The sequence below is a fragment of the Sinohyriopsis cumingii genome, chromosome 9, assembly GCF_028554795.1.
Source record: "Sinohyriopsis cumingii isolate HCF-2022 chromosome 9, ASM2855479v2, whole genome shotgun sequence".
Lineage (NCBI taxonomy): Eukaryota > Metazoa > Mollusca > Bivalvia > Unionida > Unionidae > Sinohyriopsis > Sinohyriopsis cumingii.
In genome coordinates, this window is record NC_142969.1 from 25,286,831 (window position 1) to 25,314,474 (window position 27,644).

The 27,644-nt window shown below is 35.0% G+C and overlaps 1 protein-coding gene across 1 annotated transcript in view; it reads right to left on the reverse strand.

Annotated features, from left to right (window-relative positions):
• The window catches only part of LOC149791415 (cubilin-like), a 203,259-nt gene that overhangs the window by 83,107 nt on the left and 92,508 nt on the right, over window positions 1–27,644 (reverse strand). Inside the window, exons 29-38 of the mRNA XM_089969953.1 lie at window positions 25,455–25,614; window positions 24,321–24,502; window positions 22,378–22,546; window positions 19,486–19,667; window positions 14,200–14,362; window positions 13,302–13,415; window positions 11,356–11,595; window positions 8,276–8,408; window positions 7,499–7,698; window positions 3,553–3,737 (exon numbers count right to left, since the gene is read on the reverse strand). Of these exons, the coding sequence (XP_089826079.1) occupies window positions 3,553–3,737; window positions 7,499–7,698; window positions 8,276–8,408; window positions 11,356–11,595; window positions 13,302–13,415; window positions 14,200–14,362; window positions 19,486–19,667; window positions 22,378–22,546; window positions 24,321–24,502; window positions 25,455–25,614 (1,728 nt within the window). The remainder of the gene's footprint in view (window positions 1–3,552; window positions 3,738–7,498; window positions 7,699–8,275; window positions 8,409–11,355; window positions 11,596–13,301; window positions 13,416–14,199; window positions 14,363–19,485; window positions 19,668–22,377; window positions 22,547–24,320; window positions 24,503–25,454; window positions 25,615–27,644) is intronic.

Genomic DNA, 27,644 nt, shown 5'->3' on the forward strand with positions numbered 1-27,644 from the left:
TAGTAATTTAGTCATTGTCTTGTACCAGACAATGCATCTGTTCAATGACAGATGGATGTAACCCCTCAAATAACTTTTCCTCCATTTTTGTTGACATCCATGTAGCTTCTTGACACCAATATTTTTTAATTTTCTTTTGGGGGGGGGGCAGTAGCATCCCCTATAAGGGTCACAGAAGATGTTGATTTAGGGTGATGACTTAAAATATCCCCCTGCGTTGTGAGATTTGGTTCTTTTATCCGTTTGTAACACCACTGACCAAACATACTTTCACCAGGTCCTGCACAGGCTGCATGTTAGACAAGAAGTGCATCTTGTACAACCCAGGTAATTGTCATGATTGTATTCACTGGAATTGAATTTTTACACTTAGTGCAGTTGGTCAACAATTCAGACTGAAGCAACATAAAATCAAAGAAAAATAAGCATGTAAATAATATGCAACTACTCACTAGTTATAGTAAAAATTACATTGGCACACTAAATCAACAGCACATGAACAATGATGGCATGGTCACTATTTTTGGTACAGTAAGTCCCAATGATGAAGTCTGCAAATGGTAAATTCCTCCAAAATAGTAGAGAAAATATAAAATCAATATGTACCACCTGCATAGTAATGGTTAACTCATTAAACCCTGTCTCCACTATAACTCGTCATACTTTACCTTCCTCATCTCCCGAGTGCCACGATAACATGGCTCAGTTTACGTAGCTTGTGTCTGGGCCTGTATCCTGCACAACGGGTTAAACCGGTGCAAACCATTGGTTGATTTCAAGCCATTTCCTAATTTTATGCAGGCAGTTTGACCAATAAAATTTTAGCTTGCATATATATAGAGTGAACATTGCTGAACAAAGGCAAAAAATGTTATTTCAGTAGTGGCAGAAACAGAGGAAATATTTAGATTTGAAAATGATATAATTTACGAGAATCAGCCACTGGGAGCAGACTTTTACTTGACAGACTCTGACGGAATATTCACACGAGGTTAAGTTTGCAAGAGAGATGACAAGTGAAACTTCTGTGTACATAAAATAGAATTAATTTCATGTGTTGATAGTGTTAATTATTCAGTGTGAATTCATAATGGATTGTATAGATTATTCATGGCAAGAGTAACAAATTGTTAAGTAATCATTTATTTTTACTTTTATGCATGAGCTCTATTTCTGCATGTAGCATGAAATTTATACCATTATGTATGTAATTTTTTTGAGAACTGCTGTGCAAAAGTTCAGCTTAATTAAAGAAACATAAATAAAAGAATAACAAATTTACTGCAAGTAGCCCCCTCTGTAAAAATCTGCAAGCCATGTGCTGTCAGAGAGTCTCAGGGATTCGGGCACTGGTAAGACTAACACTGATCTAGGTCATCTCTCAGCAAGTATGCCGCAGGGGAATGTCTAGCTGTTTGGCTAAGGGGTTAATGAGTTAAGGAACACAATACTTCCAAATTTGGCAGTAGCTGCTGATAAAAATGTAGAATATTGGTTTGAATATTAGGATATAATTTCATGCATGTGTCAATATGGCAGTGAAGCTTAAAAACTGGCAACATCTTGCAGTGGCAAGGGGATGTAATAAGCAAGAGGTATTGCCCTTTGTCAATATAAAATAGATGGGAAAAGATGGTTTTAAATCTTTCAGTAGGGCTGGATTCAGAAGGTAGTAGGTTTTTATCCCTAATGTTAATGTTACTGAAGAATGTATTTGAAGAGAATGATGTAGCTCTACAGTGATACCTATTAATGTAGACTTTCTACTCACATTAAAAAAAGTTGAAAAACATTATTTTTTAGACCATATTTTTTTCTGGGTTTAAATAACACACAATACATAGGTTCAATATAAACTTCACTGTAAATATAAATAATCTTTGGCATAATGGGGGCAAATCCTGTCACAGCACAGTGCACCAGCCAAGCTCTGAATTTTTTCTATATGAATACCTCAGGAAAAAAGACTTGTGGGAGTTTGTAGGATTGTGAAGAGTCTCCGACACCTGTATGTGGAGCTGCAGGGGCTTGATATTAGGTATATAGGGACACTGATAACCAAAACTTGGTAAGTCTGATCCTGAGGATTGCTATGATAACAAATATCAGCCGATACTCCATACATGTACCGTAGGAAGTGGGTATGAAATATATGGACGTAATGGTTGAGTACATTTAAGTACTGACACAAATTGGGGGTCAAAAGCAAAGTTGTGAATGCACGAAACTTGGCAATGGCCCAAATGAAGTGAAGGGAGCCCTGTGACCATGGAACTGTGTGACTATAACGAAGGTCCCCAATTTAAGGAAATGTAAGGATAAATACGATATAATAATTGAGAATGTAATGACGTGGAAAACACATGAACTAGGTTTAGAACCGCATGATAATCCTGATGTGCCTTAAGGTAGAAATATTAGATATATGTATTAGAATACCAGTTAGGAATTCACATGTCCATTAATAGATGATACATCTGAAATGACAATGCAGCATAGGATGTGAAAAGGAATGACTGGCATGTACAGCTATACAACGTCTCTGAAGTGTTCCAAAATTGTACAATGGTCTCACTAAATAAAGAAGTGGAATAGTGCATTGATTGACATGGGTGTGAAGTGACAAGTGAGGCACACGCTGTGACATCTGCCTCAACACAAAGGTAACATCTGCCTGTACACAAAGGTAACTCTGTTGGGGTACACCTGAATATATCTACAATCTGCATTATAGGACCATTGACCCAAGGTTGGATCAGATGGTCTGGAATTCCAGCCTTAGCAGCACTGGTAGCTGCTCCCATGTGGAAGGTGTGTCCATTATAACGATGTGAATCATAACCTAACCTGAGCAAAACAGCCTTAATGGTAGTAATAAAGAAAGTTCTACTTAAGACGCGACCATTGTCAATGAGGAACAGTGGATCACAAAGGTGAGCTCCAGCTAATATCCATATACAATGGAATTTCCTCATCACGTGGAAAGGACATACAATGACATCATAGTTCATATCATAAATATGATATCCACACCTTGATGGAAAATGTCAGTCTTAGATGCTCTACGATACAGATTGAATAGGCCTTTATCCATAAGAAATACTATGTCTGACATACACAGATTGTTTGTTGCAGAAAAAATGGGCTCCACAAATAGGAAATTATCCACACTGCAGAAAAAAAGCATCAGAAGCCAGCACACAAGTAGTCTGTAGTAAAAGTTTAGTGTACTCAGTTACAAAATATATCAAATCAGAGGCCCCCAAGAAAATGCCAGTTTGAATGTGACAATCCATTGGAAGGAATGGTGTCCAAAGCACATGACAATTAAATTATAATAAAAAAATACTAGTTCTGAAAGCTGAGTTTGTGTCCTGATATTAGACTTCCCGCTATTAGATCTAAAGAAGACCTGTATAAACTGCACACTGAAAGCTGAAGAATAAGTTTGAGATTTGGAATAAAAACGTCCAGACTAGAAGTCATTGATCTAATAAGCATCCATCTAAGTCCAAGTAATTGTTAAGGGACAATTATCTTCTGTGTCCTTACCTTTACAAAATCAAATACACATCCCAATGACGAACTCTCCATGTCCAAAGTTTCAAACGTAATGCGGATTCTCATCCCCGTATCCACAGTGATGGTCCATGTGTAATCCACATTAAAAGGATACTGGCTTGGGTACAAAGGTGATGCCACTTGGCCTGAGGATCCAGTCAGGGCACCGCCATATGCTGAAGAATGGACAATAACAATATTTTATGAGAATACTATCATTTTATCATTTTAGTGTCGATACCAAAATAGATAAACCATTTACTCATTTTAACAACACCAGACAACTTGCAAGTCCATTTATATCATGGGAGCAAGTGTGGATTTCATATTTCTCTTATAGAAACTACTAAAACAAATAGGCCCCTACATGCTGAATGCGAATAAAATCATCATAATTAGCAACTGAAACCCTGATATATTGCGAGGGTCTTTTTGTAAAAAGCAGTGGTTAGTGCCAAGAAATTTAGAATCAGTATCATCAAATTCAAAACATTTAATGAAAATCCATATATTTTGTTAAATTTTGAATAAAACAAAAGATTTTTTATTTACGCTGTATATGACGTATTGATCAATGAAATGCCTATTGGTGGCAGCACATCTTGAAATCAACACCAATTTTAAAAAAGTCTTATCAAGTGATATTTGTGTTTCAGTTTTATCTCTTAATTTGGTTTTAGTGTAATCATCTTAACAGTAGTATGCCCTCTTGTATTCAGACATTAAAATACTAAATTGACTGTAAGAGTGGTGCCCACAAGCATTTCCATGAGAATCTAATTAGCGCCAACTTCATTTTGATCTGTGGCTTCCTGAAGTGCTTGTTGCATTGTTACAATCAATTAAATGAGACCTGCTTTCATGTTAGTTCATATATTTTTTATCAAGTCAAGCAGAAATGGTAAAATTGCTAAAGTTCAAATACATGCAAATCCTACATGTATAAGAACTAATGGTCATAGTTGGGTGTCAAGTCAACTTATCATTTGCAAATGTAACATAGGATAGCAAAGGAACCAAGCGACAGGCATGATCAGCACAGGAAAAGCTCAGCTTCATGCATTGGGTTCATTATGATGAAGCTGACCACTCCAGTGGCCTAGAGATTAGAGCATCCACCTTGTAAGTGGGAGGTCGCAGGTTTCAACCCCAGCCTGGTCTTACCAAAGACATAAAAATGGTACTAACAGCTGCCTCACTAGGAACTTAGCATTAAGAGGTTAGCATTAGGACTGGTCAGCCTGGTGTCAGGATAATGTGACTAAGTGGGACATGATGCTACATGTCTGCAGCATGATGCCCTAGTGCTAGACATCACTATAAACTGTCACACTGCAGACATCATAGCAATACTGGAAAGCTACGTTAAAAACACACACAATTTACTGTGAAACAAGATCCATAATTTGTAGTGAATTTAAAATTCTTGAATAGGTACTCATATCTTTTCCCAAAATGAGAAGAAATTTTGCAATTACTTGCAATGAAAACACTGCCTAGATATGTAACTAATAGAACAATTAAATATCACGTTTCAGCATTGTTGTTTCTTGAAATATTTGTCCCTCTTTATTGAAAACAAAATATTTCACATGCAAAAACATAATGTTTTGCTGGTACAAAAATGATGTCTGCAGAAACCTCTTGAAGTATTGTATCATTATGATCTTTCAAAGTGAAAATAAATAATGCTATTTACTGACAATAATTGTCATAATGTTCCATTACAATAAAATTCATGATACAAGCAATTGTAAGAACATTTTTTTCTTAATTTTCACAATAGGAGAAAGGGATATGGTAATCAATTCAAAGCAAAGTGATGAAGATACTGTGTGTATTTTTAAAAGTAAGGACAATTTGATAAGAGTTATTGAATGTGAAATAGCCCCCCATTTAATCTGAGGAGTGAAGCAGAGGTCTCTGCTTAATTTTCACATGTCCCCAGGCTGTCAATCTAAAACTTTAAGAAAACTGACTGGGCTATACACAGGTGTGCTTAATACTCATGGAAAACTATCACCTTGTGGTAGTTTATATAGCTGATTATAATAGCGGTGATTAAAATGTAAATTGGTCTGAGATAATAAAAAAAATCACCCTCGCACAAATTACATAAGTGTTTAACAATAGCATGAATGATGTAGTCATATGAATCCTTTGTGGGGGAACGAATCTTCACTAGCCAAGGTTTTAATTTATTAACCCTATCTACACCTTGGTGGATTGATTAGATATTTCAGTGCTTGAAGCCTGTGAATTTCACTGGATACATTACATAATGTCATGAAGTCCTTTATACACTTTATAAAATGGACTGTGTTATACTGAGATACTTTATACATTGTATTAATGTAATGGAATCTTTGACCCACTTTATAAATGGACTGTCTTATAATGAAGTACTTTATAAACTGCACGACTATTACATAATATGATACAGTCCTTGACACACTTTATAAAATGGACTGTGTTATCCTGAAGTACTTTATAAACTGTATGACTATTAACATAATGTCATGGAGTCCTTGACACACATAATAAAATGGAATCTGTTTTAATGAAGTAATTTATAAACAGTATGACTATTACATAATGTAATGGAGTCCTTGACCCACTTAATAAAATGGGCTGTGTTATACTGAAGTACTTTATAAACTGTATGACTATTAACATAATGTCATGGAGTCCTTGACACACATAATAAAATGGAATCTGTTTTAATGAAGTAATTTATAAACAGTATGACTATTACATAATGTCATGGAGTCCTTGACCCACTTAATAAAATGGGCTGTGTTATACTGAAGTACTTTATAAACTGTATGACTATTAACATAATGTCATGGAGTCCTTGACACACATAATAAAATGGAATCTGTTTTAATGAAGTAATTTATAAACAGTATGACTATTACATAATGTCATGGAGTCCTTGACCCACTTAATAAAATGGGCTGTGTTATACTGAAGTACTTTATAAACTGTATGACTATTAACATAATGTCATGGAGTCCTTGACACACATAATAAAATGGAATCTGTTTTAATGAAGTAATTTATAAACAGTATGACTATTACATAATGTCATGGAGTCCTTGACCCACTTAATAAAATGGGCTGTGTTATACTGAAGTACTTTATAAACTGTATGACTATTAACATAATGTCATGGAGTCCTTGACACACTTAATAAAATGGAATCTGTTTTAATGAAGTAATTTATAAACAGTATGACTATTACATAATGTCATGGAGTCCTTGACCCACTTAATAAAATGGGCTGTGTTATACTGAAGTACTTTATAAACTGTATGACTATTAACATAATGTCATGGAGTCCTTGACCCACTTAATAAAATGGAATCTGTTTTATACTGAAGTACTTTATAAACTATGACTATTAACATAATGTCATGGAGTCCTTGACACACTTAATAAAATGGAATGTTTTAATGAAGTAATTTATAAACAGTATGACTATTACATAATGTCATGGAGTCCTTGACCCACTTAATAAAATGGTCTGTGTTATACTGAAGTACTTTATACACTGTATGACTACAACATATTACACATCCTTGACCCACTTTATAAAAAAGAATGTGTTATACTGAAGTATCTTATAGTGAAGGAACACTGTATATTGACTAATAAACACCTCAGACATGAATAAATTACCATATATAATAGTTTCTAAATGAGTCCAACTGTAAACAGCAGAGACCCAGATCTGCCATCACATATTGTGCTAATAGACATGGGTCTGTGCAGTTTGTTAAGAGTAATCGGTGGAGCAAACAGCACATACCATGATCTTCTGCTGCATTATTCAATGGCAGATCAGGATCTTTGTTCTTTGCAGTTTGGCTTAACTTATAAGTAAGCACACATCATGACTGAATAACACAAATGCCAGTTCATGAATAAAACTTACAAGTGCTATACTGTGCTACAAATCCTTGGCCAGTGCTGGTGGGATTGGAGCGGAATTTCATCCAGATTCCATTGAGAGCAGTAATGTTACTCGGCATGATGTTTCCACAGAAACGGCCAATCAGATTCCCACTGACACTTCCTTCCCTCAATTCCAGGTAGTCATTGTTACAGTTGGCTTGATACTCCAGATTAAAAAGACTGTAACGGTGAATGAACATATAATCTAGTCCCTGTTTGTCCAGATAGTGCTTTTATAGGATACCATGAGTTTGCAGAAAAATTATTTAAAGTCAGTGAAAATTGGAACCCATTTGTCCAACAATCTTGTTTTTTTAATGTATTTAATGGCAACAGATTGTGGAAAATGAATGAATATAGACCATGTTAAACTTTGAAATAAGTTCCTTATTCTGATGAAATGATTATACAGATTAGACTGAAAAACTAAAATATTGCTTATTTACATAAGGCAAGACCAGTTATCTACATCTGATATTTATTTCAACTGGCAAACATGTCCCACTGATCATTAACCATTTGTATCACATGATGCCAAATCACGTTCACTTCAAAAATCCATTTCATATATTTTTAGCCCTGATGTCAAACAAGATGTCATGACATTATACAAGGTCAAGATTACATGCTCATGACATACAAATATAGTTCAAAGTCTTTGCACTACACCATTTTTGTATCTAACTGTGAGGACCCAGTGTAATACAGCATCAGACATTACAGTGAAGCAAACCCTGGTATTCGAATCTTCTTCTACCTGAATGACAACTGTAGGAAGTTGCCAGGTGCAGCTCTAACTGTCCAAACACACTCAGTATTTACTGGGTAACTGTTGGGATACCCTGGACTGGCAAAGGACCCTTGCTCTGAAGTAAAATCACCACCACAACCTGCAGAAAGTGAACGAAATGAATTCATGTGCAACCAAAATATTACAAAGCAACACCTTATTAATAATTCCAGTCATGGGACTTAATTTGTTTTATTACCATAGTGGTCTAAGCTAGACAAAGCTCAGTCAGAAAAAAGTACATGGAAAATTGAAAACTGTACTGCACCCTATCAAATAAGGTTTGATTTAATTTTATGATCAATTATTCATTCAGTCTGAAAATTATACCTATCACAGAAAGTAGTGCACACGGTCATTTTAATGGTTCCTGAATACGTTAAGAATAAATGGTGTAAATCTCCAATTTATTGATATCCTCACACAGATTTAAGTCTAATTTATTCAATGAAATCACAATCAGTTAATCCCTGCTCAAATTAATTTTGTTAAATAGTTCTCCGTTCTTCTTTTTTTAAAAAAAAAAAAGAGTGTAAATTTAGTGACACTATATGAAAATGTGGGCAAGGAATCACCTGTTGCTGAAACTAAACACCATCTGCGTGATTTCTGGTCAAATTCTTTATTTTTTCACATTAAAATGATCCCAGAAGAGAATGAAATGGATTAATGCAACGACTGATCCAAGTGTAAAGTATACAGGATTTTTTTTTCCTAGACAATGTATCTATTACTGAAAAAGATAACAAAGTTTTACATCAAAATGGACAGACCTACAATAAATTATTTTGCAAGGAATATCAGATATTGAAAATTCTTCATATAATTACTGTCCTATTTACATTAATATACCCACATCATATTGTTACATATGTAAAATATTTACTAACACCTTGTGACATAACAAATAACATCATAATGTTATGAAAAGGAAAGGCATAGAATTCTGCAGCCCTTAGCTCATACTCTCACAAACTTTCAACAGAAGGACTATTTGTTAAAAGCAAAGAAGGTTGCACTGACCCACCTTAATGTTCCGACAAGTAACACATCAAAGTAGTTTTTGGTTTGGCTTGACATTTTATGTGATAGCAATTAACAAAAGCAGGTTATTTAGTGCTGAAACAAAAGAGTAAAGTCCCTTGCCCAATGAGGAACCACATTAGCTGACCTGGGCTGATCCAATGGATTTTAGGATTAAAATCAGCACCCTTTTTGTCAGCAGTTTTAGTTCATAGTACACCTGTCCATCCTTTCATCTATTTTATATTGTGTAAAATGAGGACAAGATCGGCAGCATTGTATTACACAGTTGCTTCAGTCTGACTAGGTATGACAAAAAACTTTCTACTTAAAAATTAGAGAGATGTACAGTCTAAAAAAGGTTGGACTGACAACTGACAGTAATTAATAATAATGCTTTGCGATGAAACACAAAAAATAACTTAACATTTTTAAGTTCCGACAATATATTTATAGCCGTCAGCAGCTTGGAGGAGGTTGCTGTTGGCTAGTCCAAGTTACTGTGTCAAACAGATCATAATGGGAATTGGATGGTGAATGTACAGTTGTGTCAACTTTTTCTTACCAAAAATCATACACTGAATAGACTGATGGGCTTTAAGTATGTCAATGTGACATAAGTCTGTCCAAAATAGAATTTACTCTTGTGTATGCTGTACAAATGGATGGACATACACAGAGCAAAGCAAAGGCATAGGGGTGCATTATATTCTTAAATACCAGAGGAACATAAAAAAGGTTTAGGATGTTGCAAATAATACAGGTAATGGAATCACTGCATAAATAAATCTATATCATTTTACATCCTGACATGATTCTAGTTTCAACATAATATTTTTCAACAGTGAGAGAATACATGACTTGAACAAAATAAAACTCCATTTTGTAATGTTTTCCAAAATAGTGACTTTTGTTCCATCAAAAATTAACATCAGCCAAGGTAATTTTCACCTTAATATTGGTTGTTTGGACCTTTCATTATAAAGAAAAGTATCTACAAATGAGTTTTTTAACTAAATTAATCATCACAAGGTCATTACGATGTAAAATCTTATTTTCCCATACTGATAAAAATATGAATGTAACCTGATCATATTTCCCCATACTGATAAAAATGTGAATGTAACCTGATCATATTTCCCCATACTGATAAAAATGTGAATGTAACCTGATCATATTTCTAAGAAGTCAGGGTCTACTGAATACATTGAGGAAAATTTGGTTCTCTAAATTTTATTGTTTTAGTGGGATGGTTTAAAAACTGAGCTGGTAATTAATGTAATAATTGGATTAAAATCAACATCAATGCCAAATTTAAACAGTTCAGCAATGTGTATGTCTAACTAAATCATTTATATATGTTGAAGGTAAAGGGTTAAATTTAAGACAAGTGTAAATGGTCAACTAGAATTGGACGACACCATTCCTTAATACCAGTTATGACCAAGAAGACATCATTGAGCAAGGAATCAGATGATACTGTTTTTTTGGTTATTCATGCATGAAACAAAACATTTAATTATTCAGCCGGACTAACAATGTATTTTAGGGATTACAGAAACATAACAGAACAGCCAATACTTACTATCTGCTAATGCAGGTATTTCCACCTGTATGTAAATTTATCTGATTGCACCTGGTCAGCTGCAGTGACATGTGCCCATTTATTGCTAACCAACTGATTATTCATGCAGGTCGACCATGTGCTTTATGTTGTCTAAACAATAATAACTATATATATAGTTATTAATACTGGCTCATAACTCTCACTTGCAAAACTCACACACATACACACATTACACATATATTTAAACACACAAAACACATACACTTGGAGAACCTAAAGTTAAGAATAATGAGACTGCAATTATCATCACCCCTGGAAAAGCAATATCATTGTTTTTCCATTTACTCAACATTGGTACAAAACTTTATGGTACTGTATAATTTGATTGATTGAATGGTTGCATTTTTACAACACATCAGCACTATTAGGTTAATTAGCGCCTCTTTAATAGACTCACTAGATGTAGACTTCGTATATACAGCCCTGAATCCAGTTCTCTGAATGCTGAAATCAGACACGAATTTGACGTATAAAGCTGACCCCTGGGATGTGACAGGCAAGGGTACAGCATTCCCACAATATGTGCCAATAAGTGGAGCTGCTTCATCATTTCCATCCATCACTGTCACATAGTCATGGCCACAGTCTGCAACTTCCTCTATATCCATGTGGGTGAAGGTCAAGGTTATACGGTCACCTTCAAGGGAAGGAAATAAAATTCATTATGTACTTAATTCAAAATTATTTGCCAGCTTAGGGTATTTTATTTCAGAATGTGCAGGAAATATCAATTTACATTTCTTCAAGAATTATCTTATTACATGCACTACATATCCACCTTAGAAAGGTTTGACTGGAATCCATTGATCTCACTTGCTCTTTACCTAAGTAAAAGTTTCCCTGATCACATGTATCATATCAAACAATGACACACACAATAACACTTAAACTTTCCATTCTTAAGCATATAAAGTAAATAAATTAATCATATATCTCTTTTATGATAAATCCATGAATGATAAGACAACCCCTCCACTTCAACAAATTTGAAAAACTTTATGTCAAGAAAGTTTAATTTACAATTTCTCATATGTCAGCTTAAAACAATAAATCCTTAGGAAAGCACAAATTATCAGTAAATCTACAACAAGCAACCAATTAAAAACAGTGGAAGAGATAATCTGATCTTGACCTTGATAGTCATATGTTTTAAAAATATTCAGTAAGCAGTCAAGAATTTCTTTGTTTTCTCTTGCTCCCTGATCACTGAATTGCCAGCCCAACTTGTAAGCATTCATTCTTTTGAAAAAAACAAATAATAAGAGTCTGTTAACTACTGAATACTGTAATAATACCTGCTGGATATACCAATGTTAATGACAAAAATAAATTAATATATATGGTTTAAATCACTGTTTACACTCCCCCATCACCGTTCCTGCAAAGAAAGATGGTGTCAGCTTGTCTTTCAATTTATTTTACCCATGATGTTTAAAAATTTCTGTTTAGGTCTGCTGTAACAGTGATGCAAGGTGCCTCTCATTGACAATACGATGTGACACCATGTGAACTTGTGACTAACGAATCAGATTCAAAGATTCTGGCATTCCATTTAATAGATATAAGTAATACTGATAATAATAATAACAGCTGAAGTGTCACAGTCCTTGTCTTCAAGTTTAATAACTATGGAATACTTTGCACATGGGTAATGTGGACGATTTGTGTACAATTCTTTAATTAGTAGGAAATTCTGTCATAATCAAATTTGAAAATATCAACATAAATAAGTACTGACCTAGTGACACACTTCAGTTAACATCGTTTACAGATATGACATATATATATATATATATATATATATATATATATATATATATATATATATATATGTATATATATATATATATATATATATATATATATATATATATATATATATATATATATATATATATATGCAATCCCAAGGGACCCCAACCAAAAATCACATTACTGCATAATAATTTCATTATAAAAGATTATATCAAAATAAGGGACTTAGAAATGTGTTTTGTAATCTTGTTACATCTGATTTCAGCTGCCTTGCTTGGCGCACAGCATTATGAGGTTATTGTTAGGACTGGTCGGCCTGGTGTCAAGATAAGCTGACTGGGTGGGACATCATGCTTCACTATAAACTGCCTCACTGCAAACATCGTAGCGATATGACTGAAAAATTATTAAAGCTATGCTAAAAATCCAAATCACACACACACACAAACATCTGGCTTCATTATAAATGGATATATACCCGTATATAATTATCAGTTGCTCATAAAGACCACTTCAAGATGGTTGCCGAGGTAGCTGTTATACACAGGTTTGCCTGTATTTTAAAAATATTTCTTTGGAAAGACTTACTGGAGTGTTCTGCCTGAATAAGCCAGCTGCAGTTGCTGGACCTGTCATAAATGCCTGGGTAATTTGTAGATGAAATCTCTCCATCAACTTCAGCATTCACGATTCCACCACAACCTGCAACCAAATAAAAATGTGAACACGTATAAAACAATCAACTAATATGAGCAGCCTGGTGATCATAAAACACTTGAGCCTGAGACTGGTTTTTCATTATTTAGCCAATCAGAAATGACCTTTCAAATGTAATGCCATCTGTGATTGGTCAAAACAAAATTGCAAGCTCAAACTCTAGCTCATGAGTTTTATGATTTCAGATCTAATGTGGATTTATTTAAGGATTTAATTTAAGGCAAAAATACTATCAGACATCCTCCTTTACAATAAAATGATTATTATTAAAAAAAGTTAGATTTGCATGTGTCTGAGGAAAAATATTTCTTTCTTTTCCATAGTAATTTAAGATTATTGATATGTTTCATGTCCTATTCATTACATATTATAACCAACAATTATTTTTAGAAGGAGATGTACATGACTGATAATATGTTGTTTATTCATACTGATACAGTGAAACCTGTCTTGAAAGACCACCCATTCTATCAAACAAAATAGCTGATCTCTTAAGACAGGTGGTCTTTCATAGCAGTGGTCTCTCAAGACAGGTTTTATTGTACTACTTAAATACCACTGCTCTCCTCTGCATGACTATCCCCAGTTGCTGTGAAACCAGTCTATAAGAAGAACTGAATTGAAAAGAAAAATTAATATTTTTGTCAGAAAAGCAATTTAAAATCATTTTAGACAAAGAAAGCATTTTTGATCCACATACTGATTCCATAATACATAATGTGATTCCATCAGCATAATTTTGTACAAAAATGCGAAGAGGCTTTCTTACCAATCTTGTACGAGGCCTTGAATCCTCTGGCAGCAACAGTGCCATCAGACCTCATTCTGATGTACATTGTATTGGAGTTGGTTTGGTAGACACTTGGCACTGGCAAGGAGTTACCACAATGGCGCATTAACTCTGTGGAATTAACAGTCGAACCATCGTATACCTGCAAGGTACAGAAAATGCTGATTAAGGTTTGAAATTGTATGGAATAAGAATGTTTATATAGTGAAAATAAAAACCTATTTTGGTTTATAAAGTTTCTGATCCATGAAAAATAAGCTGCATGTGATGCAGACCTCCACCTTTATTTTATCGGTTATAAATCAACAATAACGACTTATTTTTTGAGTAAAATAATTAATAAAAAGTTTATTTTGTTTTAAAGTGCATGTATGCATACAATACCTGGTAAATGCCAGTTCCACTCAGTGCCTTAACTAAATACATAAGATTTGCCAGGATAGAAAGAAAATAGAAAGAGCATTCAACAATGAAGTACTAGTATTAATGAAAATTAAAGAAAAGAAAATGAAATGATCTAGAAAAATTAAATTCAATGGGCATAGACAGCTAATTCAATTCTCACAGGCCATAATGGTAATGTTTCATCAAGTTATTATAATTTCATTATAAGACTGGCAAAGTGTGCTTACAACATATAAATGACCCATCCAAGATAAAAAATTTAAAATGATGAAATGTACATGCTACATGAATCGTTTTTGAGAGATATGCCCATGTATGTGCCCATTATAATGGTGTGATGTTAAATACAGTGCGACCCCGCTATAACGCGCCCCATGATAATGCTAATTCGGTTATAATGCTGATGTGTCGTGGCTCCCAAAATTCATATATTCATTCACACATGAGTTATTTTTTTAAAGTATGAGAAATAGTGTGTAAAATTTTTATTATCATTTGGTGGAAGAGTTCAGGTATGAATCTGAACATAATACAACCGTGGTGTGGCTTCTGAAATTTAACAATTTCACCAGGTTCTAGCAGTGTTATGCCAAAATAAACATCATCGGAAATGTTACTTATTACTGATCCATGAGTAAAGCCAGTAAGTCGTCTTTGTGATTGTCTTTAATTAATTCTGTATACAATCGTTGTTCAAACAATAGCCAACATGTGTTTCTTCCTTAACTGCATACAGAACCAAACAGCAGACAATGTGGTGGTTGATAAAAAGATTCTCACAATTTAATAAACATCAAAAAATGAAAGCCACCAACATGTTTGCTGGGCTTGATGGTTATTAGATGCAATCAGTTGACCAGTAAATAATGTCCACTTTATTACCTGGAAATTGAAAGGGTATGAAGTTGTACATGCATTCTGCTTAAAAATCTTTATAAAAGTATTTTTCACATGTTTCTTTCTATATTCACAATGCCTGAAGTAAAAGTTATAAGCATGTTGTTTGTTAATTATTCTCGCTGTAGTCATTCAAATGAGTAGGCATACAAGTGTTAATTATTGGGAATTTACAATAGATAAAGGTAAACGGAAGCACATATGAGACAATTTTAGCGGTATGAAATTTGTACAGACACTGTTCATGGACCCTGGAACGTAACAAACCATACATGTGCTTTATCTATCTTAACCTAATTTTGCTGCTAATTTTTCACATTGAATTCAGACACATGATGGTCTGTGACAAAATTACTGAATAGTTTAAGCATGCATGCAATATTTGCAATGGAATTACATGTATTACGGATTAAATGCATCCCATGACGATATGATATCGGACGGTGTTAATACTCTGTTCATGCTATATATTAGATTTTTAATTTTGACACAATGATCTGTGACAAAATTACTGAATATTTTGAATCTGTGTGCAATTTTTCAATGGAATTACATGCATTATGAATGAATTGCATGCCACGATTGCACGATAGTAAATGGTGTCAATACCCTATTCATGATATGCATCAGACATGAATAAACGTATATGTGCCAATGTCTTGTTCTCTGAAGAAAGTTAAATACATTAAATCCATGCATTAACATGACCCCACTATTAACGCGATCCAATTTTTTGAACCCCAATTATTGCATCATAGTGGGGTTATAATGTAGTACCTATGTGGCAACAGCGATAAAATGAAATTAGTTTTAGGTTCAAGCATACTATCGTGTACAATTTACCCACATGCAAGCTTCTATTGAAACATTATGTAGATTTTTGCTCATAATTATTTTCAGCCAATCAGTAACTTTCATTCCTTGAGATATGGTATTTAATATACCCCCAAACGTAGGTTGATTCCGTTAGCTTATAAAATACCTGTTCTTTTTCTACTAAAATATATTTCTTTGATAACACTTACCCAGCCATAATACCTTAGGAAATCTATTACTAATTCGCAAATCCAGTCCTCCCAGATAAATTTTTTTTTAGCTAAGAAGCTAAAAGTTACCTGCCCACCTAGGTGGCAGTTACATAGAATGATCTCCCCTTGATACCAGGATTGGCACCAAATCCCATGAAATCATCAGTTACTACTTGAGTTGAAGGCACACTCTCTATATGGATGTAGCTGTGGGAATGCTGGGAGGATGTATGTGTATTATCAAGTAAGTATTACTGAAAAGATATTTTACTATAAAATCTTGGTTTCTTCAAATATATAACCCAATCAAAATTCCTTAGGACAATAGGTAAAAGGTGGAGGAAGAAACATCTCATTACAGTTTCTAGATAACAGGAGCTTGAAAGGGAAAAACTGTTCCTCCCTCAAATCCAGCAGAAGTCTTGAAGATGTGTCTTTATGAAGCTATCAAACAACCCAGGAAGGTCACCTATTGCACCACTGCTATAGGTCCCACCAGATGGGGTTCAGCCTTTACGATTGAGATAAAAACTGGATAAGTCTATCAGATCTCCATCCCATGGCAAGGAAAATAACAGACAGAGAACAGTTATGCTCATATGCAATGTTTGTGGAGAATGTCCTAACTTCATCAGCTCAGATGTGAAGCATATTCATTGGTGTGGGATTATATCCGATATACAGAATGCCTAGCCCATTTTATCCATGATGAAAGTGTCTGTGTTGTTTTGAGGGCACAAGAGGCATGATCTCTCTTGATGCAATAGTTCAGTCTTCCTTAAGTACCACTTCAAATCTTGCACTGGGACCTGCAGATGACTTTGAGATGAATGTCCTGAGTAGACAGAAATTATTACCAGAATCTGAGAACCAATAAAAAGACTGTTCTTGGTAGTGAATACAGGGGGCATTATGAGATATACTGACCCATCTTGTCAGAACTGTATGCAGACATGTCCATCACTAGGACATGTATCAGCTGATTCTGCCTTCCATTTGCCAATATAGTGAAGAGGCAGGACTTAAATGAGAGGTGAACCAATGAAGCTCTTCAGAGTGGTTCAAACTGTGTCTTGCTCAGCCAGGTTAGTCCCGATGATAGATTCCACTTGGGCAAGTATCCAACGTCATTGGACATGTGTCATCCAAAATGAACAGAAGTTTGGTTAGGTGTTTGGTTTGTCCAGTATCCTCTCTTACACGATAATATAGTGTGTAAATGATCATGGAATGTGTGTGTGTGTGTGTGATTTGGATTTTTAATGCAGCTTTAACAATTTTTCAGTCATATCGCTAAGATGTCTGCAATGTGGCAGTTTATAGTGACGTCTAGCACTGGGGTATCATGTCACAGACATGTATCATGATGTCCCACCCAGTCACATTATCCTGACACCATGCCAACCAGTCCTAACACTAACCTCTTAATGATAAGCACCAAGTAAGGTACCTGTTAGTACTATTTTTGTAAGTCTTTGGTATGACTTGGCCATGGATCATACCCACGACCTCCCACATCCAGGTTTTCCTGTACTCTCTCAAGGGGTTGTCCTCATTAGCTTGCATGTCCGCATGTACCACACTTAAGTGTGCCAGCTGAATTAGCAACTGGACAAGCAACACTTCTTCTTTTGCTTGTATGAATGGCTGGAAGAGCTGCAAGAAACTGGTCTGGATGGGGAGTGGAAAGTTGGTTCTGCAGCTTTTCAGCCAACTGGACACAATGGGTAGCGAACTGGACAGACCAATTCAATGGATCCCTGTGTAGCAGAACAGCTGGCCAATATGCAGCAAGGCTAGGACAGCTGGACTGACTGGTTGACAGTTGGAACAGCATCATACAGTATGAAAAAATGGAAGTATGGCTCATCCAAAATATTCCATGTATCTGGCTGCAAACCTGAAGATCATGCCCACTAGGCTGCCAAAAGAACAGGAAGACATTCTCCTGTAATCTTTAACTCACTTTTGGATATATATGACAAAAAGAAATCTGCCCTCCAGCAACTGCATCATTGCTTTTGGCTCATGTCTCCTCACTGCAACTCACACAATGTCTGGAAAGGGTCTGTCATTGGCACCTTCAACTCCAGCTGGTCAGATGTATTGCTATTGGCAACATCTCTGAATCAAGGTTCAAAATGTCACTTTCCATCGACCAAAACTTCACCCACCTCCCCTTATTCTATATGCTCTTTTGCTGAATTGTAGATCCATACTTCCTCTAAACACTCTGTACAAGCAAGAATATGTATTGCTGCTCACTTTACATTACTTGCACTTGGCTCATTGGGTCATCATTGTTTACTGAAATGACAAGAGCAACAATAAACAATGTTCACATAGAGAACTCACTACTCAACATGGAAAAATACATGATGCGTGTACAAATAAAACAAACCAACAATGATTACCAATAACTGGAAGAAAAGGTCCATTAAAATTAAGTCCACAGACTGAGTAAATAAATTCACATAAATGCTGATTCCAAATAAAATATGATGAAAGCAACACAGACTGAATAAATTCACATAAATACTGATTCCAAATAAAATATGATGAAAGCAACACGTGGCATGTACACTCATACTTATTTTCACGATGGGTGGATAAAATCATTTTCTTGGATTTCAAATTACTTTCATCCGGTTGATGGCTAGCCAGTTTGCGAGTGGTAAGGGGAGACAACTAGTAAGACTTTCTTCCCTTTGTCTCTATTACATATAAAGGCATAAAATACTAAACTTTCCTGTTTCTGGGAGGGCTGGATTTGAGTGGTACCAGAGCTTATTTCCTAAGATTATTGTGATTGGGGAATGTATTTGATAAATAAATCTTCATAGTATGAAATGCCAGTATGCTCACAGAAACATAATCAAATCGGCAATGTATTTGATGGAGAAATGTTTATAATATGAAATACCAGTATACCCACAGACACATAATCAAATCGGCAGTCACTAGATCCCTCTACATCAAAGTCTTCAAATGTCAGGTAAACATTTCTCTTCTCTGGCACAGTAATTAGCCACTCACAGTCAGTGTTATGGGGGTAGTTACTGGGGTAGTTCCTAGACACAATGGTGCCAGTGGGGGTGGTGAAGTTGCCTCCACAGCCTGTAACAAACAGTATTCAAAATATGTGTTCCAGATATAAAAGAGTGGGTGATCTTCCATCTATTGCCTGTCATTTCCTCCAGGTTCTCCAGCTTTCATCACCATAAAAAACCAAATTATGCCAAAATTTTAGAAATCAAGAGCACATTTTGTGTAAGTTGGAAAAACCTATTGTGTAATCAATTAAAATAAACAGCCTTTTCTTTTTAAAAAAGAGGGTTTCACAGAAAGCAGATTCTCACTCATGAACAGTGTTAATATGACACAGCTCCCCACCAATGCAAAGAAGACTGGAAATCCTAACATATCAGGGTATAAACTTTAGATGTATATTTACTAATTTTAGCTGAAAACCATTTTATTTTGAAAACTGTGACCTTTAAAAACTTGTAACAAAATACAGTAACAATGTTGATGCTGCCAAAATTTGCACCAAGGTAGAAAACCATGATCTTCATGAATGGAATCTTACATTACAAAGCAAGATACAAATATGCCATTCTGAAGATCATGAGTAGAATTAAAAGCAAATAAAAAAGAAAAAATGCAGAATCTGAAATCAATCAAGCAGTGGCTTTTGCTTAAAATATTTCTGTGCTTTGCAGAAACATGTTAATTTCTATTTCTGCTACGAGATAATGAATAAAATTAATTGTAAATGTTAACTTTTTACACCAGTCATCTCCCATGTTAAACTACTCCCTTATAGGGATCTTATTCAGTAATTTCCAATAATTTGTATAGCAATGAAATTATTTCTAAATAAGATCACTTTCAGACCAGATTCTGGCAGTCAAATGAATTGTGTTAATAGATTTTATTTATTATTTCTTTAACTCTTAACTCTAGCTTTGTTCTATTTCAGGATGAAACATTTACACAGTCATGTAAACAAGCCTGGTTTATTTTACTGCCTGCAAATGTTAACAAAATTGGTGATTTTTTATATGCATATATGAACATGTATGTGGTTAAGCTTGTGTTAGCTGATGTGCATGTTTACGTGGTATTAGATCCAGATGCAGTACGGATTTTTTTCATCATATATATATATATATATATATACACACACACACACACACACACACACACACAGAGGATTGATCAAATGCCACACTTTGATGACTAATCATTTTCAAAGTTTCAAGAGTTTCAAGATGCCAGTCTGGGACAAATGATTTTATTTAACTTTGAAACAAATTGGACAAGCACCAATTTTAATTTTTTCATTCTTTAATCACTTTACCTACATTTATCTGGCCATTCATGCCTTCCAGGCATAATTAATCCTTGAAGCTATCTCTCTTCATTTGTTCATTCACATCCCGTGATATTACATAACTAGTCACTGTTAACTATCACATGTTCACAAGTTCTATTACCACTAGAGTGCATATTTTACTAAGTAACCAAATTATTCAACCAATCAAAGCACTTAAAACAAATCTGATTTGATTAACTAGCAGTATTTTAAATGACACTGATGTATCATGTTTATTCAACCCTGCTACAAGATTAATGAAATAAATTACTCAAAAGCACTTTACTGACGTAACTTTTAAATGTATTATAAAGAGGCTGAACTTCAATACACAATATGGTGCTTATAATGAAACAATTATGCCAAATATGAAGTGGTCTGTATTTACAGAAGTTGTTGTCAAATGAGATGATCTTATTTATTTGGATAAAATGAGCTAACTAAATTATTTCCTCATAAAGAAATTTCTGAAAAGGAAAATTTATGTCAAAGTGTAGGGATAAACATAAGGTTCCCACTGAGTTTCAGGTAACTATGTCTCCAAAGAAACCTAAGCCAGACTTCATGGTGGCCAAAAAAATTATGACACAACTAAGAGAAAAGGGATTTTCAGAGACAATGAGTTGATAATATTCATGGCTAGAATTCACTGACTCTGAAGGAAATATATTTTGCAGTTATTGTAAAAAATAATCCAAACTGGCATACAATAGAAATTCAAACAGTGAATTTGCCCATGGCACTGAAAAATTCAGGATATAACCAAGCATGTCTCAGAACAGTTATAAAACCTGTGTAAGTATGACACTAGACAGAATGTGAAGGAAATTCCTAAGTTACAGTTGCTAACACTTCACTAGGAAAGGCCCATTTTAAGTCTAAATCAGAATGAAATGAAAATAATTAATGAGAGCTCCCTTTAACACGTCTTTCACTCTAGCCCAAAATAGAAAAACATTTTCTGATAGGGAAATGATGCATGCACTTCTTTTTTTAAAATAGATTAAAATGTATGCATATCATTAAAATATAATAAATAAATGTCCAGACAAGTAATAATGTAGGTGGGACTAGTGAATTTTTCAAAACCACTTGTCCTGGACAAGCAGTTGAAACAAAATGTTGAACAGGCTGGAAATATATATGCAACAGTACAAAACATATTCTTATGATCTTAAAGATGTTTAATTGTTACATATTTTTGGCCATGTCCCTTAAACTGAATTCTGCCATTATATTAGACAAAAACAAACATAAACAAAAAAGAATGAAAAAATTGCAATTTGAACAAAATATGACATACACAATGTCAGTGGGTTATATACAAATAGCTGCCAGCTGTAAGCATTATGTGTATAACAGGGAACTGTTTAGTTTAAAATTGGTTCAATTAATGTTTACCATGTACACATTAAAAATTGGGGTAAACATTGGGGCTTAGTTCCATACCTCCAGACAAAGCTTTGTACAATGCTCGGAATCCTTTCCCTGACATAGAGATGTCACTGCGGAATCGTACAAATAACATGTTGCCAGTTGAGGTCAGCACCTGTGGTGAGGTCTGGGTGTGACAGAGCCTGGCCAGTCTTGGAGCCGTGTCATCGGGACCACCAAATACCTTGTGGTACAAATCAAGAAATAATAAATTATAAGTTCAGAAAGTACACATGTGAAAATACTTGCAAAGTAATAAGTTCAAAAATTCTTTTTGTGGCTGGTGTCAAATAATTGTAAAAAGGCATAGGATACGTAGCAAAATCATTTGTCTGGAAGCAGCTGTACCAATGTGTTCCAGACCACAACCATCTACATGGAAGCGTAATGTTCCACCCACCCACCCACACTTTTTTCTTTCCTGGTAACCACAATTTATTCACCTAGTGTGTTGGTTCAACCTCTCTTTTGTCAATTTTTTTTTATTAAAGTGGTAGAACAGACAGCAAATTGAAATTCTGGTAGTCAAATCTGTACCTTAACACACACACACACACATACATGGGTCTGTCACATACACACACACACACACACACACACACAAGCCCCACAATACTGCAGTAGTTGGAGTCCATGACTGCCTACCATGAACTTAACTACTATATACTGAGGATGACTAAAAATTCAATGACTGCGTGGATGCTGAAGCAGTGGAAGAAAGAATCAGAAAAAATTAACAGTCAAACATAAATTATTAATTTTACTACCTGCCAATTAATATTACATTCTGGATTAGGATAACCGCATGCTCAATGAAAATTATTCATTGCTTTGTAAGAACAATATGATGTGTAAGCTATATGTTTCCGAAACCTAAGTTAATTGTCAAGAATGACAAACATTAGAAATGACATCTTGAACATGTTAATGTGGCTGATGTTTTGAGTAGTGTCAGAGAATAAGGGACATTTAAGATACAAAATCAGCCAAGACGTGACTGTGATCTATCTGAATTTTGTGCTAGTGGGGTTTTCCAGAATAAGAGACATTTAAGATACAAAATCAGCCAAGACATGACTGTGATCTATCTGAATTTTGTGCTAATGGGGTTTCCCAGAATAAGAGACATTTAAGATACAAAATCAGCCAAGACATGACTGTGATCCATCTGAATTTTGTGCTAGTGGGGTTTTCCAGAATAAGGGACATTTAAGATACAAAATCAGCCAAGACGTGACTGTGATCTATCTGAATTTTGTGCTAATGGGGTTTCCCAGAATAAGGGACATTTAAGATACAAAATCAGCCAAGACGTGACTGTGATCTGTCTGAATTTTGTGCTAGTGGGGTTTCCCAGAATAAGGGACATTTAAGATACAAAATCAGCCAAGACATGACTGTGATCCATCTGAATTTTGTGCTAGTGGGGTTTTCCAGAATAAGGGACATTTAAGATACAAAATCAGCCAAGACGTGACTGTGATCCATCTAAATTTTGCTCTTGCGGGTTTCCCAGAATATGGGACATTAATATACAAAATCAGCCAAGACGTGACTGTGATCCATCTGAATTTTGTGCTAGTGGGGTTTTCCCATTCATAAATGCAAGGCCTGATATTTATTCATGTGGTTTGATGGGTATTGATTGGTCTTTAGATTCAGATTCCTCCATCTCAGAAGGGTGACACCTTCAAGAGCAGTTAAGGATTACTGCTGGTGAAATGCCACAGTACAGAGAAATGTCAGTTATGCAGATGTCAATTATCCAGATTATTCACTAGTATGAACTACTTCTGAATTTTGTACTTATTAAATTGCCTTTAGCTTATTTAAACTTTAAAATCAAATGTCTAAAAGTCTAGATCTATACTTTAGACTTATGTTGGTAAAACTAGTCTATGTGCTAGCTAGGTGCTTGTTACATGCCAGTAAATACAGAATTTATTCCATAAGCTTACCTCCAGGGCATCGTATCTACAATCACTGTGACTCTCCAGATCAAAGTCTGTGATCGTCAACTGGATATAGGACCCTGTACTCACAGTGACTATCCACACACACTCACGGCGGTGGGGATAGGGATTGGGGTAGTTTGGACTTGTGAACTCTCCAGTTGCTCCTGTAAGGTATCCTCCACAGCCTTATAAAAAATAAAAATGTTTATTGCATGCATAGAGTGATCAATGAAAAACTGAAATGAGTATTATCAAGAATTCCAGGAGATAATATGCTAGTATCTTCCTTGCAACACAAAAGTGGTATGTGCAAGTCCTGAATGTGTAGACAATGCAATAACAATACTGCCCAATGATGACAATGGTCCAAAACGAGTTTGAGAGATATTTCAATATAAAACAAAAACCATAAACAACGATCTGAACACAATTTTTTGAAAGACATTATAATTTAAGGACTTATATGATTGTTGACATAAACAGGATGTCTAAGAGTCTTAAAAAGTTTCCCTCTCAAAAGCAAATACAAAATGATATAGCATAAATATTTCATGAATAGTGTAAAAAAAACAAATTTACCATGAGAATATCTGCAGTGCAAACTATGCAGTAAATCTTGTATTAACTTCTGCTATATTTGTATATGTGTGTGTTAATTTTAGAGAGTTGTTTTTAATTACATGTAAGTTTCGTTGAAATTACAGGGCCATAATGTAGGGGCCCCGAGTGGCCGAGTGGTCTAAAGCACTCTCCATTACGGATCACTGCCATGTCACCTCTGTCTGCGTGGGTTCAAGTCTAGGATTCTGCTAACGTGGGTATGTGAGAAAGCTCGCCAGTAGCTTCTCATGGGTTGGTGGTTCTTCCCGGGTTCTTCCTCCACCATTAATGCTGGCCGCCATGCATAGCCTATCGTGTGCTGAAATATGGCGTTAAACCCCACAACAACAACAACAACAGGGCCATAATGTAAACTAGGTTCAAGATAAGTATGTCATTGGATAAAATGATTATCATTATCATCAACAAATCATAATAGTTGTATGTTAACAGATAAAAATTGAAAAAAAAATTCAATAAGGACAAATATTCATTTAACATTTATTAACATATATGACTTGCCATTTCTATACTGACCATTTGTGATATATTCCAGTCTAAAACCATTCCGTGCAACAGAGAAGTCCGAAATGAATTGAATCCATAGAGTATCACCTGAAGAGGCAATAGGTGGTGGTAAACTATTCCCACAGAAATTTCCTATTAGATTTGAATTTGCACTTTCGCCATCACGGATCTAGGAAACATAAGAAACATTATATTAATGACTGAAAATGTGTTCATATGACACAGATGCCCATGTCAATTTATTGTTCTTAAAGACAGCTTGATTCAATATGCCAGGGCAAAAGTCAAGGTCACAGTAGGGCCATAACTCTGTAAAATTTTGTCTGTATATGAACTGTCCAAGATCTTTTTAATATCTATCCTCATACCAATTTTGTTTTCCAAGACTGAGAGCACTTTTCTGTTAGTTCTGTCTTAAACCTGCTGCAGCATATTGCATTGAAAACTGAATACTGAATCAAAAATAACTTCCAATAAATGAAGGGTTTTTTCAAGTCTCTGTAAACAGACCATTACCAATTCAACAACAGTTTCTCAATTACCACTTCTCCATCATTTTCTCCATTACCACCTCTCCGACACTTATTCCATTACCACCTCTCCAACACTTTCTCCATTACCACCTCTCCAACACTTTCTCCATTACCACCTCTCCAACACTTTCTCCATTACTACCTCTCCAACACTTTTTCCATTATTACCATAGCTGCCAACCTTCCAGGCTCACAATTAGTGAAAATAGGGATAAAAAGTCATGAATTTGGACATCAATTCATGAAAAATACCATGACAATAACTCCATCCACTCTGACCAATCCGACCGTCAATACTACACTATATCAAGTTCGCAAAATAAAAATAAAACACTACATATATGCAGAAATATTTATTTATCAATATATGATACTGTGGCAGACTTGAACTTCCTCAACTGCTTGATCGTAAATTTGTTTTCTAAACAGTTCCAACTTATTGCCTGCTGGTTGATCTTGGGGACTAAAATTGCTGACAAATTTTCTGCAGCTAAGGAGGCCCTAAAGTCTGTCTTACTTTTCCTCACTAAAGAAAATACTCTTTCGCTGTATCTGTTGCTGTGAGTAATGCACAGGAGCTGCATCATTTTTGGTTCTTCCATAGGAAAATTTGGAAGCGATTTACGAGTCCGGTAACATTTGTCAAAACAAATATTTAACATGGTCTCCAGATGATAAAGGTAGATTGTGTTCGACAAGAAAACTCACAAATAATGCTTCAGCGCTGGTAGCCTGCAGGTCTTCCGCCAATGGTTTAAAATATTCCAGAGCTGAAATCTGCAAATTCTTAATTTTCCCAACTTCTATGTTTTTTGCAACCGACATTCTTCCTCACATCGTCTCTGTGATGACACATTGAGTGCAAAAAGCATGAATGAACATCAATGTTTAATGGCAGAATGCATGGCCAATTTTTGATATATTCCAAATTAAACTTCACTTTTTGAGTAATACATTTCTTTTTCCTTGGTGGTGAAGACATTTTCAAAATCTTACATCCGAGGCTGAACGGTAACTCAAATCAGTGTTTTGACGCATGTGCGGAGCGAATTTTCGGTTAGGCCCCAGTTTCTCTCAAAAGCATTTGAAAAACTACTCTTATACATATAGATTAAAAGAGGCTAAAATGCTTGCTACCGGGCCAACTGTACTAATCGGCTGCAGATCTACTAATGTCGTGACCAGCAGTACCGGACCGTTTTGGCAACTGCGAATATCACGACTAGTGCTTAACGGGAAATCGGTTATTTTATTAAAGATTTAAAATAATTGAGGATTGGAAAATTTGTGAATTTTTGGCTTACGGCGTGAATCGCTGAAAAAGTCGTGAAATTCACACCAAAATTCGTGAGGGTTGGCAGCTATGTACTACCTCTCAAACACTTTCTCCATTACTACCTCTCCAACAATTTTTTCTCTAATACTCTCTTCTTAATCACTTTCTCCATTACTACCTCTCCAAGACTTTTGCTGTATCAAAAATCATGTTGCTGCACATAAATTGATGCCTGTTTGGAAAATGAAGCAGTCAGTGATAGTGGGCCAGTCAGCAATAGAAGACTACAAGACAGACTTCACCAGGCAAAGGTATTATGTTGAATTATGTAACAAGACAATAGTAATGAGTTGTGTCCACATATAGACAATAATTTGTATTGAACATGTA